Source organism: Etheostoma spectabile, chromosome 1 (assembly GCF_008692095.1).
Source record: "Etheostoma spectabile isolate EspeVRDwgs_2016 chromosome 1, UIUC_Espe_1.0, whole genome shotgun sequence".
Classification (NCBI taxonomy): Eukaryota; Metazoa; Chordata; class Actinopteri; order Perciformes; family Percidae; genus Etheostoma; species Etheostoma spectabile.
In genome coordinates, this window is record NC_045733.1 from 9,541,308 (window position 1) to 9,553,958 (window position 12,651).

The 12,651-nt window shown below is 39.2% G+C and overlaps 1 protein-coding gene across 1 annotated transcript in view; it reads left to right on the forward strand.

Moving 5' to 3' along the window:
* Positions 1–12,651, forward strand: part of mybpc3 (myosin binding protein C3) — a 39,692-nt gene that overhangs the window by 11,811 nt on the left and 15,230 nt on the right. The window contains 19 exon segments of the mRNA XM_032508006.1: positions 52–90; positions 1,762–1,821; positions 1,950–1,952; positions 2,931–2,954; positions 3,681–3,844; positions 3,955–4,087; positions 4,304–4,306; positions 4,435–4,559; positions 4,667–4,772; positions 5,885–6,051; positions 7,543–7,708; positions 7,796–7,902; positions 8,029–8,058; positions 8,141–8,224; positions 8,227–8,279; positions 8,466–8,537; positions 10,295–10,454; positions 10,633–10,737; positions 10,851–11,039. Coding sequence (XP_032363897.1) covers positions 52–90; positions 1,762–1,821; positions 1,950–1,952; positions 2,931–2,954; positions 3,681–3,844; positions 3,955–4,087; positions 4,304–4,306; positions 4,435–4,559; positions 4,667–4,772; positions 5,885–6,051; positions 7,543–7,708; positions 7,796–7,902; positions 8,029–8,058; positions 8,141–8,224; positions 8,227–8,279; positions 8,466–8,537; positions 10,295–10,454; positions 10,633–10,737; positions 10,851–11,039 — 1,790 coding nt within the window.

Genomic DNA, 12,651 nt, shown 5'->3' on the forward strand with positions numbered 1-12,651 from the left:
TATATTACCTTGTTTTGTTAACAAATAACTGTGGAAATGCTAACCTATTAGGAGTGAAGCCAGTAAGAAGAGAAGTGGAACGCTATCAAGGTAGTAAATGGGGTTTGGTGCAACTATGGGGGCTCATATTCCAGCTCTGAGGATTCTGATTGATAAAGCCCAAAAAGAGAAACCAGAACCAGGATCAGAGAGCCTGTCTCTCTCCTGTGGCCTGTTTCTTCTCTAAATCAGGTCAAACAGAACCAGTGTTGTGGATGGTGCAGCTTCCAATCTGCTGGATTTTGAGAGAACGACCACAGAATAATGACCATGAGAGAGCTGAGAGGAATCAAATTCAAAATCCTGGATGTAGCTGTCAACTACAGTAGCTGTCATTGTGTTAAACTTTGACTCAGGCAGATCTTGATACCTTGAGATTTGTAAATTAAACTGTTGAGTAACATGCCAGGTTGTAGCCATCAGCTCTCTCTGATCTACCCCTGGGTCTTCGATCAAAACAGCAGAGCCAGCTGCACAAACAGCTACCCGGCAGAGTGGGCTTTGACGGTGGTTTGATCGTACTGAAAGGGCAGGATGTGCTAAGACACACAGGCTTTTCAGTAAATGAACTCTTCCACAGGGTTGCCACATAGAGGAAGTGCAGCTATGATGTGTTGTAACTTCACCACATAAACCAGAGACTCAGCTTCTAATCCTGCTGTTGGATCAGAAGGCAGGAGACAAACACACTTTTTGTCTTTTATCCCACTGATTTAAGTCAAGCAGACCCTATGGTGACCTTTGTTTTCTATCACCTTGAGTGTTTTGTATTGTTTTTGCTTGGATGACTGCTGCTGCTCATGGCTAAGGGGAATAATTGGACATTGTGCATTTGCTTTCTTTCCCAGAGTTAGAAAATTGAGACCACTCTCAAATGTGTGTGTTAACTTTAACGCGCGAGCCACAAAGCCATTAATTTAGCGTATCAAAACTGGAGGCAGGTGTAAACCTGGCTAGTTAACATTGTCCCGGAAGCCCATTGGTTAAAGTTCACATTATCACCTCACAATATTGACAAGTCATTGTACTAGCTAGACCGTTGTTACAGCACACAACTCCTGGTAAAACCACAACACATTTGTATTGTTGAAACAATAATTCATTTTATTTATTAAGCACTTTTTTAAAACACTCAAAGACCCTTTACAACGTTTTTAAAAGGAAATACACGTACTACAATTAAAATACACACGTTGTCAGAGACATAATGAGATGTGAAATGAGACATAATGTATTTATTAGAAGTCCTAGATAGATTTTGAGAGAGCCAGGCTAGCTGCTTCACCCTGCTTCCAGTCTTTATGCTAAACTCTCTCAGCTCTGATTCTATAGTTAACACACAAACATTGGTATAAATAAATAAGCGGATTTCCAAAAGTGCCAACTATTGTTCCTTTAGACATGGCAACACCTGTCTCTCCAGCAAAAACATCTGCCTGTTCATGCACTTCTTTTATTCACCAATTCTTTTCAGTCTTCAGAATGGACTCTGTCCAATCCAATTTCTATTTTGTAATCTTAGTATCTTAGTATCTTAGTAGTATTTGTCTTGCACATTGGAGCATGGGTAAACCGGAAATGATTTATAAAAAGCCCAGAAACGTAGATTGATTTTATTTAAAACAAATCATGCATTAACATGTATCTTTTTTTGGAGCAATCACGTAGCCTTCTGTGCTGTTGATGTTGATGTTTTGCTGCTGGTGGCTGATGTTTCTGCAGTAGTACAGATGGGAAGGAAGACTCAGGAGAGCTGGACTTCAGTACCTTATTAAAAAAGAGGTAAGCAAATCACAAAATCTGACAGTAAATTCTAGACCTTCAGGATAAGGTAACTTTGTTTTTCCTTCGCACTTTATAATCTGCTTCTGTCTCACTCTCATTCTTCCTGGATCATCCTGCATCTTCAGAGAGTAAGCTACTTCTGCATTTACAAACTAAAATCTGGAATGAGGAATGATCGCTTGATAACACAGGCCAATATGTCTGCGCACAATAATAAGTTAGGGTGAAATGGTGTGTCCACAGATTTTAACCTGAAAATGAGGTTTGGCATTCTTTTGAGTTTGCAAAGGCTTCTTTGTTTCTCTGCCTTTGCCTTCTAACTCATACTACAATAACTCCCACAGCAACACTTCTCTACCAATCAGGCAGTTTTTAGAGGTTTTTTTTTCTCTTCCCGCTACATGTTGTTGATGAGCCCTCTTTCTTTGACATTTGCAGTCTTCACTCAGAAACACAAGTCAACTTCCCAACACATCAAAGAAATCACTTCTGTGCATCACACACCATCACCAGATACTTATTGTCCCCTGTACAAGAAATACAATTGGACACCATTTCAAACCCAAAACAAAGAATGACGTTATTTAATACTGATCAGGGCTGTAATACTCAAGTCCGGTCTTGGACTCGAGTCCGGACTCAAGATAATTTTTCTATGAATTTGGACTTGTCTTGGTCTCGGCCACTGGTCTTGCCAACTATGGCTTTTGGTCTTGACCGAGTCCAGGTGTCTTTATTATGTTGATAATAATACTGGAGGGAAAGTGAAACCCAAAATGATTGTCTTGATACTGTCATGCATTGGACATTTTTTTCTGTCATGACTCTGTCTTGACTCGGACTGGAACCTCTTTGGACTCAGTCTTGACTTGGACTCAACTAATCCTGGTCTTGGACTTGTCTTGGACTCCACAAAGCTGGACTTGACTACAGCCCTGGTACTAACACGTGCATGCTCGCTTCCTTGCAGTTTAACCATTGGTGTATTATTTATTTGCTTTAAAGGCATATTTCTAATATGCTGATTTTGTTGCTGTTGACATGCTGTGTTTTAACATGTTTGGTTTGTTTTGCCTCTTGGTTGGGTTCTACCTTTGAATGAGCAGCAGTTTCTTAAAATCCTCAAATCGGTAAGAAACTGCGAATATGGTGTGTGAGTGATGCAGGAAAACTTGTGCATACTTTCATCCGTCAGGATTCAGTTGTTTCAAAATCTACATTTTACTGTATTTTGTGTCATTGTTTTATGCAAAGAAGTGTGTTGTTTGTTAATGCATATCATTATTTATATTTTTTACAGTATGTTGTACCCTGATTGTTGATTAAATAGTGCAGTTCAATTACTTTAACTTTTAAAACATAATGCTTCTCACAATAGTGATAAACAGCATTTTCTTCACTTGGTCAGATGATTGGCTGAGGTAGTAATGTTGCTGAGGGCACCTAGTGGACAGGTGAGGTAAAACCACCCAGACTGGTGAGAGGAAGAGAGGAGAGGAAAGACACTGCAGCCATAACTGGCTTGTGTTCCTTCTTTCACTAGATTTTCCTTCACGTTTTTTTTTTCTTCTATATTTTTATGGGGATTATAGTTTACAGCACCTGATTGTTTTAGCAAAGCTATCACAATTATTATCAAAGCAACTTCCATGAAGGAGAAAAGTATGTGCTGCTAACAGCAATTTTTCATTAGAAATGAATTCGTTGTGAATAAAATTGTGAGTAGTAATCTGTTGATGCATGTGTATTACTGTACCTCTGTTATAGCATACTTCCCCCTTTAGTTTGTATTCATAATTTGAATTTTAAACTAATGGGATTCTAACATCCCCCTCGGGTTGTTTTACTTGTATTAGAGCCGTGCAGGTGAGCTCAGAGCCGGACCTGGATGTGTGGAATGTTCTCAGCCATGCGCCTTCTTCAGAATATGAGAAGATTGCTTTTCAGCATGGCATTACCGACCTGAGAGGCATGCTCAAGAGACTGAAGAAGATGAAGAAAGAAGAAAAGAAAAGTGCAGGTTTGTGCAGAGTGTATAGTAGGCTGCACTTGATCTAATTCTAACAAAGTAAAGTAAAGTAGACCTAACTTTAATTTGATTATTGTACTTCTAACGTCTCTGAAACGCAGCCTTCCTCAAAAAGATGGATCCTGCTTACCAAGTGACAAAAGGACAGAAAATAAAACTGGCCGTTGAGGTCGCCAATCCAGATGTTGAGGTGAAATGGCTGAAGAATGGACAAGCAATTCAACCAACTGGAAGGTTAGAATTTAGAGAAGAGATGGAAACTATTATTACTACTACTACTATAACCTCAACTCCATAAAACATGCTGGAACTGTAAATCATGAAGCATTCAACAAATACAGTAGCAATCCTTGATAATGTCAGTAAACCTTTTTATTTCTCTCTGTCTCTCCCTTGCCCCTGCCTCTCCATCAACATATGGATGGACTCCATCTTTTACAACATCCCTAGCAAGTAAGTGTAAAAAAACAGAAAAGCTGTCTATGTGGTCTTTCCCCAAAATGTTTGCCTTCACTTCATGAGTTATAGCCCTGGAAAAAAATAATTAGCAATGTGTTGTAATCTTACTGGTCTTTGTAAAGGTACATCTTTGAGAGTGTTGGCAACATGCGCTACATCACCATCAACCACTGCTCCTTGGCAGATGATGCAGCATATTGCTGCGTGGTAGGAGAAGAAAAATGCACCACTGAGCTCTTCGTTAAAGGTATTTTAAGTTTAGAGGAAATTTAAAACATAAATCCAAAAACAAAACATACATTTGCAGGATTAAGAGTCACAGTTCCCCTTCTCATTCTTTTATACTTTCTGCAGAGCCACCCATCATGATTGTGAAGAATTTGGAGGATCAGATGGTCATGAAGGGTGAGCGGGTGGAGTTAGAGTGTGAAGTCTCAGAGGAAGGAGCCAATGTTAAATGGTTAGATATTCTTCTTTACACATTCTCCGTAAGCTGTTACATTTGCATGCTGTTGGATCTGACATATTAAAAATGCCTAGATACACAATCAATTTGTCATGAATGGATTGATAAATGGATGCTGCCATGTCAATTTGTACTAAATCCAAACGAGTAGAATTAAACCTTTCTTTACTTACACAGTGTTCACTGCTCAGACACCCAGCAGATGGCATTTGAGTTTGTCAGGTCCGCAGACATTTCATCACCTCAATGAAAAGGTCACATCAGCATTCTTGTATGTGTCCTATGTGACCTTTATCTGAAGGAGATAGTTGCTGCAATTGCTTATGGGCATTTATAGTTAAAACTAGAAGGGCACTAAAAAAACGCAGACCTCCACCTAGACAATACCCTATCTCACAATGTTAACGAAAGTGAAAAATAACTTGTGTATCAGACCCGTGATTTGGATCAACTCCAAAATTGAATGTGTTCTTCCTTGGCCCTTGCTACATCCTTCCACCAAGTTTCATGGAAATCAGGCCAGTAGTGTTTCTGTAATGCTGCTGACCGTCAGACAAACAAAACAAACTGAAAAAAACATTTTCTTGAAACAGTGGTCAAAGATCAATACAAATTCCAACAATTAATATCTAACTTGAGATAAATTTAACATTGCAAAAGGTACGAAGTGTCAAAATTGACAAAAATCATGAGTATGAGTGATACATGTAGAGTACTAACCTTTACAAAGTACTTCTCAAGGATATTAAGATCATGTTTCAGGTCTGCGCATGAATGTTTGTTTTGGACATTTTGGAGCAGGATTTTGGCTAAGGTCATAGGTCGATTTGGTAGTTTTCTGAGCTTTCAACCAAATCTCACTGTCTTCATTCAGCTTATGGAGATAACTTAGTTATCATCACAAGACCTGATGTGGACTTTCCACTTTGTTAAATACAAGGGTTCATATAGTTAATGGGCAGGAGATCATAACAGCATGAGCTTGGGTTGAAAGGTCCAAAATAGGTATTAACCTTTAAAAAACCTGCACATAAGCTTAATTAGGATACTTTCAATCATGAATATTAGTCATGATTTTTGTGGTTATTGTGTGAATTTCTGTGCAGGGAGAAAGACGGTGTGGAATTAACAAGAGACGAGTCTTTCAAGTATCGCTTCAAGAAAGACGGCTGCAAACACGTCCTGATAATTAATGAGGCCACAAAAGAAGACTGCGGCCACTATAAGGTTAAAACTAATGGTGGCGAGTCTATGGCTGAACTCTTGGTGCAGGGTGAGTGTGAATCATGAGTGCTGAGTACAGTATAAGTCACTTTTGTCAGTGATAAACTCTCCAAGTGTACATTCTCATACCCTGCCAATAGTTGTGTGGCCTTTCCAGTCCTGGCATGCTGTCTATATTTGGGGTATAGTGGCTCTTGCATTTGCCCGCATTATTCTGCCAAGGTTACCGCTGTGAAGTCCACATGCCAGTTAAAGTTAGAAGACGCTTACCATATTTCACCTGAAGTGTACAGTTCTACACAAGTGACCTGGTTTCTCTCACTGGTCTGCTTTTTGTTGTTGTTTTGTTGTGTCGATATAATGTCCCACTTTTTAATTAACTAGATGCTACATCAACGTGTGTAACAAAAACAGTATGCTGACTCAGTTCAGAAATCTACAATATTATTTTCATGACAGTAGAAAACCAAGTCTTTCTTTTATACAAAGACTAAGTTGTTTTTTGTGTGTGTGTGTATTTTCAAGTAGGTTTTATTACTAGATGATAGACTTCCTCCATTACTACAAGTCACAACATCCTGGTGATGCTGATGAAAGATCTGCACTGGGCATCTTTTGATGATTTTCATTTTCAATAATATGATGGTTCTTAGTGTATTTAAGACATGGCGTGTTTTTGCAGTTGAAGGTTTGAAGTGGATAAATGTGCTTAATTTCAATCTACAGGTGATCTAAAAATGATGGATGGGGACGGTTCAAATTCACCTGTACATGGACGTAGGCAAACTAAATAAACCCAAGCTAGTTTCACCCTCCTTGTTACCACCCCGTAACAATTTCATCTTACAGTAGTACCATTATTATCTCACAGAGCAGAAGTTGTGGACAAAAATCATTACTTGACAGCCATCAATCTTTGGTCATAATTTAAAATTCTCTTGTAGAAGCTATATATATTAAATATATATACTCCCTCTTTTGCATATACGTGTGTGTATGTGTGTGTGTGTGTGTGTGTGTGGTGTGTATATGGTTGTGTGTGTGTGTCAACCCTCAGTCAACAGCAGAACTCCCATTGTAGTATCATTCCCTCCTTATTTGTAGCGAGTTGACGTGACACTCCGGTAACCTTTATGAGGAGCGAGGTGTGACTCATCTCGCCCAGATAACAATTCCTTTGGGATAACTTTAATAACTCCTGTGTACATTTGCTCTTGTGATATACAGTAATAGCCCAAAGCTCCTGCATCTGGTCTTTCCTCCCACTTTTTTCTACACTAAATTCAATTAACTATTCTATTTGTGCCTGTTGCTTAGATACAACAGGGGCCACACAAAGATAATGAACACCCAACGCTTCAACATATTATTACTATATTATCCTCACATACAATAGCTGCATCTAATTTATTATCATTTTATCATCATCGTCTCATTGCATCTTATTCCACCATCTTGTACAGTAGAGCCTCCTCTGAAGCCTGAAGGTAGATAGTTTCTATTATCTGCCATGTGAGCTGGTGTTTTTCTGACTGTGTAGAGAAAGACCTCGAGGTCTACCAGAGCATTGCAGACCTCACAGTGAAGGCAAAGGATCAGGCGGTGTTTAAGTGTGAGGTGTCGGATGAGAAGGTGAAGGGAACCTGGTACAAGAATGGCGTAGAAGTCAAGTCTGATGCCAGAATAAATATCACACATATTGGCAGGTAAGGAAACTTTTGCACCTGCTTTAATTGTGCTGCATTACATCCCTCAAAACCATAAACTGGACTGAAAAACTTTGATCTATTTAGGATCCACAAACTGACCATTGATGAGGTCAAACCAGAGGATGAGGGAGACTACACTTTTGTGCCAGATGGCCACGCCTTTAACCTTTCTGCTAAACTCAACTTCCTGGGTAATATTGACGCTTTTGCTTTAATACTTCAAAATTAACATCACTAAAAGTTGGACAAGCTACCATTTTACTTAAACAATTCATCACTCTCTTTTCATCACTCTCTTTTTTTTCTTGCTTTCCTAGAGGTGAAGATTGATTATGTGCCACGCCAAGGTACCTCAAACTTACTCTCTTGTAGTTAACCAGATGAAATTTAAGGGTCAGCTACTTTTAACCATTTCTCTCCCTCTATAAGATCCTCCTAAGATCCACTTGGACTGTATGGGTCGCACTGCCGAGTCAACCATTGTAGTGGTGGCTGGAAACAAACTGCGTCTGGATGTCCCATCACTGGAGACCCTGCACCAACAGTGATCTGGACCAAAGGAGAGAAGGTAAAACACACAGATAGACTTGTGTTCTTAATCAGCCCCTAACAGCTTAATTCAATGATGCAACCCCTAACAGATTAATTCAACGATGCCAACCTGCATACTGATCTTTGAGTTGAGGAGAAAGAGAGGGTTACATATTCTCTCTTTTCTCTTCGGCTTTTACCGCTTTGCTCTGCTCAAATGTAGGCTAGTTCTATTAAACCTGATGGAGAGAAGGAAGCAGGGCCGACATCCTCTTGGACACTGAACAATGGGGAAGTAAGTGTGTATGTCCTGTATGAATATACTCCAAGTCAGTAATCCAAGTCAGTCTGTTGCCAACACTTTTACATATGTGTGCCTTTTAAACAATAAACTTACCACCTCTTTGTCCTTGTTGCAAAAAAAAAAAAAATAGGCTCATCTGAAGTGTGTTGAATGTACAAATATAGCCAATGCAGAATCCGCACCCAATGAGCAATTCACCCTGTGTAAACTTGCAACTGCGTTACCACTTGACTTCAGCACACAAAAAAATTTATCATGTGGCTGCTTAACAGGTTGTGTGTTATATGGATTCACTGCTTTAAGGAGAAAGAACAGGCTGCTGCAGTAGCAACAACAAACAGATGCAGACAAATACATGAAAAGCACCTTCTCTGCGGCTTGATGTACATGTGTAATTTTCTTTTATGTCTCAGTTTTACATAACATTAAGAGCATGGAAAACAAAACGCTGCATGCGGTCAGTGTCCGTCTATGTCAATAAGGTAAGAGCATGTTCTGAATATTCCAATAAACAGACACAGGTCAGAGAAAACTGGACCGTAAGTATGTTTTTTTTATGGAGACTTTATGAAGGGACTCTGTGGAATAATCCTTGGATTAAACCTAATGATAAGTAAGTATAATTCCATCACTCTCCTTCTTGGTCAAATAGCCCTTACACAGCCTGGAAGTGTGTTTGGGGTCATTGTCCTGTTGAAAAAGAAATGATGGTCCATCTAAATGCAAACTGGATGGGATGGTATGCCGCTGCAGGATGCTCTGGTAGCCATGCTGGTTCAGTATAACTTCAATTTTGAATAAATCCCCAACATTGTTACCAGCAAAGCACCCCCACACCATCACACCCCTCCTTCATGCTACTTGGTGGGAACCAGGCATGTAGAATCCATCCTGTCACCTTTTCTCCGTTGCGCAAAAGACACGGCGGCTGGAACCAAAGATCTCAAACTTGGACTCATCAGACCAAAGCAAAGATTTCCACTGGTCTAATGTCCATTCCTTGTGTTTCTTGGCCCAAACAAATCTCTTCTGCTTGTTGCCTCTCCTTAGCAGTGGTTTCCTAGCTGCTATTTGACCATGAAGGCCTGATTCAAGCAGTCTCTCTTAACAGTTGTTCTAGAGATGTGTCTGCTGCTACAACTCTGTGTGGTATTCATCTGGTCTCTAACCTTAGCTGCTGTTAACTTGCAATTTCTGAGGCTGAGGATTCAGATGAACTTATCCTCAGCAGCAGAGGTGACTCTTGGTCTTTCTTTCCTGGGGTAGTCCTCATGTGAGCCAGTTTGTTGTAGTGCTTGATGGTATCTGTGACATTAAAAATGTTTGCAATTTTCCGGACTGACTGACCGTCATTTCTTAAACTAATGATGGCCACTTGTTTGTCTTTATTTAGCTGATTGGTTCTTGCTATAATATGAATTCTAACAGTTGTCCAATAGGGCTGTCGGCTGTGCATCAACCTGACTTCTGCACACAACTGATGTATCCAAACTATTGGCCGATACTAAATACATATATATATATATATAATATATATATATTGCATTTGCATGGTGACATCTGGAATTGTGTGTTCAAATCAACGTGTTGGGAAATGTTTATCATCTCTCCAAATGTGGCATGATGTTAATCTAGTACATGTAGTGTACCAGCATCTATACCTATAGAATGTGCAACAAAACTATCAATCTATTTACAGTAAGACTCAATTCCAGTAACTCTGCTCCGTTTCTCATCGTGTACTGTAGGTCGTCACAGATGAAGACGGAAGGGTCCATGTGGAAACCACCCAAGGACACTGTGTCTTCACCATTGAGGGGGCAGAGAGGCAGGACGAGGGAATCTACTCTGTCGTGGTTCGAAACCCCGCTGGGGAGGACACTGCAGATATCAACGTAAAAGTTGTTGGTAAGACTGAACTGTCAGCAGTCGGGTTTTCATTATCATCATCGTGTTGACATAAATCTTACCACACACATAGTCATACATCTAAAAATCTGTAAATCTGTTTGGCCAATCAGTTCATCACCCGCACGTGTAAAAATACATGTTTCTTTTCTAAAGATGTGAGTCATTTTCCTCCCAGATGTTCCAGATCCTCCCCAAGCTCCCAGAATCCTCAGCGTGGGAGAAGACTCCTGTGTAGTCGAGTGGGACCCCCCTCTATTTGATGGTGGACAGCCAGTTATTGGTAAGAAAAAGAAAAAACAAACATCAAAATGCTTCACTTGTTTAAATTATTTGGAGGTCTTCTCTTCCTTTATTGTTATGAAAAGCCTGGTTAATAACATTTTTTATTCTCAGGCTACGTGCTGGAGAGAAAGAAGAAGAAGAGCTACAGGTGGATGAGACTGAACTTTGACCCTTATCCGGACACGACCTATGAAGCAAAGCGGATGATTGAAGGAGTGGAGTACGAGATGCGGGTCTATGCTGTCAACGGCATCGGCTTGTCTCGTCATAGTTCAGCTTCACAGCCTTTCGTGCCAGTCGGTGAGTCTTTACCAACAGGTTCATTCCGCCTCCTATCCCACTTGGTGCATTCAATGAATCTTTTTCAGACATTTGCTACACTGTATATTCAATGAACTGTTTATTGTTGAAACTGTTCTATAAAAGAGATCATGCATTTATTGGTAGATTAAATGAAAAACAAAAGAAGATGATGATTTATCTAAAGGAGTGATGGTAGATGGTGATGACGTTGACATGTTTGTGCCATGCCTGGTTTGGTCGGTCTAAGGTTTCACTCTGGTCATGGGGCCTGGTTGATTTGTGGTCATAACAAGAAGGGGTCTTCTTTGTTCAATGTAATCCAAAAAGTCTTTGGATTTTCTATGTAACAAAATTGTGCATACATGATCCACAGGTAATTTCTAAGTATGGTCATTGTGGGTGTTGTGTTTGTTACATCACACATGGGCTCAGATGACAAGACTATAACAAAGCTTGCGTTGCTGTGCTCAGGTAAACAGATTGGTGATTGATGCTTGTCTCTGTTGCATGTTGAAGTATCCTTGAGCAATACACTGAACTTCTATTGGTCCTGATGGTGTAAAATAGCACCAATTTAGCAGTGCGCACATGCTTATCCCAAATTGGTTGACTTTACTGAAAATTTGCGTGGAAACCCGTTGCCTGAAACAGTTAAAGTTTTAACACAAGGTGGAACTTAACAGGTTAAATTGTGTCAACACAGAGCAGTAAATTGATGCAGTAGACAAATCAAGTTTACAATGGTAGTCATCACTAGAAATCATTGGTAAACATAAATTATTTCATCTAAAATAAGCATGTCAAGTTAAAAATAAAGAGAATTACAAATGTAAAACATTAGGTTGCTCATCACTACTAAAGAAATGACTTCTTCATAAAATATATATTTTTCCTTTATGTGAGTATGATTTTAAGATGTGTTTAACATATTTATTCCAAAGAAACAGAAAGGAAATGTATCAACATTAATTATTATTGTTGTTGATTCCAATCAACATATGACTTTATCAATATTCTCACTGCCCAGTTCCCATCCGTCCCCACCCGGGTCTTGGTCGTTACACAACAATAAATAGTAGATAAACATAAACACTAAATCAACCATACAAAACTAAAACCCAGGGAAATGTACACCCAGAGCAATTACAGAACCTTATAAAAATGCACTTTAACTAGGACAGAAACTGTTTGGAAAAATATTTCCTTCCCATGAGCCTTTGCATCGCTTCAGAGCAGAACATTTGAAATGACCACCCCACTCCCATACAAAAAACTTAACATTCTTAGTTATCTCTGATTATTACAATCTATGCACCGCATACTTAAACTAAATACTGCAAACAACTAATGTGATTTAGTAATGATTATGGTTTTTAACAAAATGTGGAAGAATAAGTAGTGACCACTTGAAAGTTTAATTACAATTACAACTGGGTTTACAGTGCAGCATTCTTATCAGATTCTCATGACAGTTTAATAAAAAAGAATCAACATGTTTTTCTTTTTTATTCAATGTATTCTTTCTTTGGGTCAGGCTTGGTCACAACAGCGCGACAAGGCATTGGACATTTTAAATTTAAAACAGCTTATTATGTAGTATTATGTACAT